The 6,000-nt window shown below is 37.4% G+C and overlaps 3 protein-coding genes across 3 annotated transcripts; 2 read left to right on the top strand and 1 right to left on the bottom strand.

Annotated features, from left to right (window-relative positions):
* Positions 1-222: 222 nt before the first annotated feature.
* Positions 223-384, bottom strand: LOTGIDRAFT_145733 (hypothetical protein; the record flags this gene model as incomplete). Its single annotated transcript, XM_009060314.1, has 1 exon — positions 223-384. A coding segment is annotated over one exon (162 nt), but the record flags the coding sequence as incomplete, so codon positions are not given.
* A 1,098-nt stretch (positions 385-1,482) lies between these two features.
* Positions 1,483-2,581, top strand: LOTGIDRAFT_175801 (hypothetical protein; the record flags this gene model as incomplete). Its single annotated transcript, XM_009060313.1, has 3 exons — positions 1,483-1,545; positions 1,841-1,938; positions 2,404-2,581. The coding sequence occupies 3 exons, from the start codon at positions 1,483-1,485 to the stop codon at positions 2,579-2,581; spliced, it is 339 nt and encodes a 112-aa protein (XP_009058561.1).
* Positions 2,582-5,255: 2,674 nt separating this feature from the next.
* On the top strand, positions 5,256-5,525 carry LOTGIDRAFT_145734 (hypothetical protein; the record flags this gene model as incomplete). Its single annotated transcript, XM_009060312.1, has 1 exon — positions 5,256-5,525. The coding sequence occupies one exon, from the start codon at positions 5,256-5,258 to the stop codon at positions 5,523-5,525; it is 270 nt and encodes an 89-aa protein (XP_009058560.1).
* Positions 5,526-6,000: the final 475 nt, after the last annotated feature.

The raw sequence follows: 6,000 nt of genomic DNA, 5'->3' as shown, positions 1-6,000 counted from the left end.
AGTTTATTCTACTAGTTCCAGTCTTCATTCTTCTAGTTCCAGTCTTCATTCTTTTAGTTCCAGTTCATTCTACTAGTTCCAGTTTATTCTTCTAGTTCCAGTTTATTCTTCAAGTTCCAGTTTATTCTACTAGTTCCAGTCTTCATTCTTCTAGTTCCAGTCTTCATTCTACTAGTTCCAGTCTTCATTCTTCTAGTTCCAGTTCATTCTACTAGTTCCAGTTTATTCTTCTAGTTCCAGTTTATTCTTCAAGTTCCAGTTCATTCTTCTAGTTCCAGTCTTCATTCTACTAGTTCCATTCTTCATTCTACTAGTTCCAGTCTTCATTCTTCTAGTTCCAGTCTTCATTCTACTAGTTCCAGTCTTCATTCTACAAGTTCCAGTTCATTCTACTAGTTCCAGTCTTCATTCTTCTAGTTCCAGTCTTCATTCTTCAAGTTCCAGTTCATTCTACTAGTTCCAGTCTTCATTCTACTAGTTCCAGTCTTCATTCTACTAGTTCCAGTCTTCATTCTACTAGTTCCAGTCTTCATTCTACAAGTTCCAGTTTATTCTTCTAGTGCCAGTCTTCATTCTTCTAGTTCCAGTTTATTCTTCAAGTTCCAGTCTTCATTCTTCAAGTTCCAGTTTATTCTTCTAGTGCCAGTCTTCATTCTACTAGTTCCAGTCTTCATTCTACTAGTTCCAGTCTTCATTCTTCTAGTTCCAGTTTATTCTTCTAGTTCCAGTCTTCATTCTACTAGTTCCAGTCTTCATTCTTTTAGTTCCAGTTCATTCTACTAGTTCCAGTTTATTCTTCTAGTTCCAGTCTTCATTCTACTAGTTCCTGTTCATTCTACTACTTCCAGTCTTCATTCTTTTAGTTCCAGTTCATTCTTCAAGTTCCAGTCTTCATTCTTCTAGTTCCAGTCTTCATTCTTCTAGTTCCAGTTTATTCTTCAAGTTCCAGTCTTCATTCTTCTAGTTCCAGTCTTCATTCTTCAAGTTCCAGTTCATTCTTCAAGTTCCAGTCTTCATTCTACAAGTTCCAGTCTTCATTCTTCTAGTTCCAGTTTATTCTACTAGTTCCAGTCTTCATTCTACTAGTTCCAGTCTTCATTCTACTAGTTCCAGTCTTCATTCTTCAAGTTCCAGTTTATTCTTCTAGGTCCAGTCTTCATTCTACTAGTTCCAGTCTTCATTCTACTAGTTCCAGTCTTCATTCTTCAAGTTCCAGTTTATTCTTCTAGTTCCAGTTCATTCTTCAAGTTCCAGTCTTCATTCTTCTAGTTCCAGTCTTCATTCTACTAGTTCCAGTCTTCATTCTTCTATTTCCAGTCTTCATTCTTCAAGTTCCAGTTTATTCTTCTAGTTCCAGTCTTCATTCTACAAGTTCCAGTTCATTCTACTAGTTCCAGTTTATTCTACTAGTTCCAGTCTTCATTCTTCAAGTTCCAGTCTTTATTCTTTTAGTTCTAGTTTATTCTTTTAGTTCATTTCAATATGGTCTTTGCACCTAGTAAAGAAGATAATCCACCAATAAGATTATCCAGCAGAGAAAACATGGTAAAGTAAAGACCCCTTTGACTATTTTGTGGTATGTTAACTTAGTGGTCACTCACATCTGTCGGACAAGTGGATGTATAATATCTCTTGCTCAATCATTAGAAATATATCATTTAAATGCAAAATATATTAGTGTTCACTTTTAATTTTTTACTTTGTAGGTAATGTGGTGGAAATATGGTGAAGATTTTGTGAAGATTGGAGTTCCAAGCTACCAAGTCTGGTGTATGTCCCTTGTCCAACCATTAGATATATTGTTAAAATGTGTTAACTCAAATTTGTTTTTATTTTTTAGATTATGGTAGAGTGTGGCGAAAATATGGTTGGAAATGGTGAAGATTTGTTAAATTTTGTGTTCAAAGCCGCCATGTCTGCTGGTGGTCCCTCATGTCTGTAAGTCCAGTATATTTTTTAAATGCCAAATAAATTTGTGTTCACTCATATTGTATTTTTGTGATTTTGCAGTTATGGTAGAAGATAGTGAAGATTAGAAGATAGTGCAGATTAGTTAGATCTGGAGTGGATTGGTGGTCACTCATGTCCGTCAGTCTAGTGGGTGTATATTACTTAAACAGCCGAGTCTGTTGGTGGTCACTCATGTCTGTCAGTCCAATGAGTGTATATTGTTTGACTACCAAGTCTGTTGGTGGTCACTAATGTCCGTCAGTCCAGTGTGTGTATATTGTTTGTGACTGTCTGTTAGTGTTCACTTGTGATTGTCAATTTTTATTTTGTTGTATTATTGTTTATGTCTGTCAGTTGACTGATTTGTATATTTTTGTTATTGTTATTAATTATTATGTCACTTTGTCACTAATCATATTTTTCCTTTAACTAATCAGTTTTTGTTTTTTACAGAAAATATATTGCAATGATATTTGTTTCTGAAATTGATGGGTCTGTTTTCCAAATACAAGTTGTAGTTTGGTTTGAAAATATTGACCTCAATTTTAATACAGATGTTCATTCCAATATGGTCTTTGCTCCGTTTTATTGTATTGCACCTACCAACGAAGATGATCCACCAATAAGATGATTCACCAAAGAAGAGATGGTGGAGCAAAGACCGCTTTGACTATTTTGTGGCATGTTATATTTAATTTCATGTCCAATTTAGTCATTGTGGTTTATGCCTCTATTTTGTCACCACAGAATTTAAGATCAGCTGAAACAATTAATGGTCTATAGCCTGATGACTTTAGAGTTGTAGGGGTCTATAGAGCTTATGGTAGTAAATTAAGGCTATAGTGTTTATGGAGCTTAGGGTAGTAAATTAAGGGAACAGGTCTATGGACCTAGTGACGTTGGAGTTGTAACGGTAGGAGGTCTATGGACCTAGTGATGGTAGGGAGTTTATGGATCTTAGAGTGGCAAGTTAAGGATGGAGGCATTAAATGACTTCAGGATGATAGACTCTAGTGATAGATTTGTTGGTTCCAGATGAGTAAACAGGAGACGCCCATTAAAGACTACTGTGACTGTTTTGTGGCAGATTTTTCAATGTACTTCTGCCCAATTTGGTCACAGTGGTTATACAAACATTTCTACGTATTGTTGTAAAATGGTGATATGGTTCAAGGCCTTTAGAGTAGTGTGTATGGGGTTATGAACCTTAGAGTGTAAGTTATGGTCTATAGCCTGATGACTTTAAAGTTGTAGGGGTCTATGGAGCTTAGGGTAGTAATTAAGGTAACAGGTCTATGGACCTAGTGACTATAGAGTAGTATTGGTAGGGAGTTTGTGGATCTTAGAGTGGCAAGTTAAGGATGGAGGTATTAAATGACTTCAGGATGGTAGACTCTGGTGATAGATTTGTTGGTTCCAGATGAGTAAACAGGAGGCTACTGTGACTGTTTTGTGGCAGAATTTTCAATGTACTTCTGCCCAATTTCGTCACAGTGGTTATACAAACATTTCAACTATTGTTTTAAAATGGTGATGATGAGAGTCTTGGTGAGGACCAGAAATAAAGATAATCTTAGCTCTTAATAGACCCAAGGTTGTTGAGGCCAACATGTAGGCATACAGGTTAGTTGTTTCGGAATTGTGGTAGGCCTAGCCCTAGTTGTGGAGGATTGACATCAGGATGTGATTGATTTTGGCACCGGATTAAGAGTATGTTTTGGTCTCTGAAGAAGTTTTGTTGATTCTTTTGAGATTCCACGATCCATTGATTGGGTCTAAGGTGTGTTTCTGTACGACAGGGAGATTTCATCTAGATTTGTCTCTATTTTCGGTGTTTGGTTGTTTGTGGGGTGATTGACACTTGTTTGAGAGTTGTGTGGAATGCAGCATTTGGTACTGCCCGTGATCTGATTGGAGGCAATGAGCTATAACCATTGGTTGTAGGGAATGGTCAAGGATTGAGATACGAAGCTTGGCTTGGTTTGTAAAGGCTTCGCTAGCGACATCTTCTGCAATTATAATTGGGAAGTGTCAGCCGATTCTAAACGATATGCTGCATTTGTTACGCCTTCGAAATATGGAGATTACAACTGAATTTCTACTGGGTGGCGCTCGATAGGAGAGTTCTAACAGGTTCCATCTGTTCCAGATCTGGCCTCAATCGAATAGTATGGAACAAGATAATGCCGAGATGTGTAAGCACTCAACCACTGAGCTGAGCGAGCGAGTGTTCACGTCCCACAGGATTCAGAACGTCGATGTTTTGCCTCGAGCCACATTGATAAAATCTTCAGTAAACGCATTTCAACTATTGTGTCTTCTGTTATGTTATTGACTCTGTAATTATAGAAAATGAATTAAAAACATAGGCGGTGATGTTATCGGAGAAGGCTGTCATGGAACAAAATAAAAACGTCTGGTAGGGCTTATGATCGGATGGGACAAAAAACAGCATTTCTGGGTACCACTCGACTGGGTTTACAAGGGTTAGGGTCCTTTCATCTGCCCCATTGCCCACAGAATGACATTACCCATTAACAGCCTCCCCAAAGTACACGTCCGAAACTATTAGGCCTACTTATATCTTGTTTCACTTTAGCAGGTGGATCTCTTAATAGTCTAGACTGTAGAAGTTGGACGTAAAACTCCATTCCAATTTCTTGATAGCAATTACAACAGATTTTAAGAGCGTTTTGGGACAACTTTTTAAATCTCTTTTAAATGACATATTTCGTAATATCCAACAATTTGCCCGATTAAATAACCGTCATATGTATTGTGTACACTGTATTTAGAAATGTTTTCTTCTATTCAAAAAACTAATTGATGTATGTTTTCCCTAGCAACGAGATTGTAAATTATTACATCCTTTTCGATTAACCAGTCACATCAATCAAGTGTCAATTTAACTAATTGGAATTCAAACGTTGCTAAGCATAATCGAGACTTTAAAAAACAGAATAGATATTGGAAACCGATAGTTTATTGGAAAATTGGACATCTTTTCTGACTGGACAAAGGGATATTAATGCCTGTTTTACAATGGAATTTTGACAAATTGATTGAACTGGATAAGCGCAGCTATACAGCTGAAGTGGAATATGAGAAACTTGTAATGTGACATATTTATTTAGTTTAGGGCCACAAGTGATACTTGATAGTTCAATATCAGTCACAAAGGTGTGAATATCAGCCTTAAAGGTGTGAATATACTGCTCGATTGGGATTACACTCGTATGGATTTGGGATTGTGAAGTGGGATTAGATCCAGATTCAAAATGGAGGACGAAACGCCGCCAAGCTACATGCGAGGTAGCGTACAAGCCGTTCCGAGCACGTACTACATCAACGGCAATGCGTACTTTAGTGGCAAAACAGTACTGTACAATTCAAAACGTAATCCGAATTTTCAATCCTATTTGGACCATTTAACGGAGTCGATACAGCCGTCGTTTGGGGCTGTGCGGAACATTTACACCCCCGATTCCGGACATCGAGTGGCACGATTTCAGGACCTGCAGCCTAATGCCAAATACGTGGTCGGCGGTTACGAAATATTCAGACCATACAAGTAAGTTCTTCTTCATTTTTTACATGACGTGTATTTTCTTTTTACAAGGGCGCAGACAACTTAAGTTGTCCGATCCAAATTTGCTGGAACCATGAAGGCAAGGTACGTTAAAAAATATACAAAGTAACGGTTGAAACCTTAGAAATGAATAAATTCGGGTGATTTTAGATTAGAAAGCGTCCGTTTAAAAATTTAATCTGAAAACGTAAATGAGTGTAACCTTAAGTGATTTGAATTTGCAAAATTGCGAATGATCTACTGGAACCACCGGTCTTGTTACAAACGACTCTGTGGTTGTCAGCGCTTAAGTTGTAGACGAATTGGGCGCCGTATTATCATTTTAAAAGTTTCTACAGATGAACTGCATGACGACTTCATTTAGTAATTGGGCAATATACCGAATACATGGCAATAAGAGTGAGGAAGTTCATAGAGACTACTATGTAAAGCACTGGTCGAGGTCACAAATAAAGAGATCT

This window comes from Lottia gigantea, assembly GCF_000327385.1.
Source record: "Lottia gigantea unplaced genomic scaffold LOTGIsca_411, whole genome shotgun sequence".
Taxonomy (NCBI): Eukaryota; Metazoa; Mollusca; class Gastropoda; family Lottiidae; genus Lottia; species Lottia gigantea.
The sequence above is the reverse complement of the archived record's forward strand: the minus strand, read 5'-3'. Positions and strand labels throughout refer to the sequence as shown.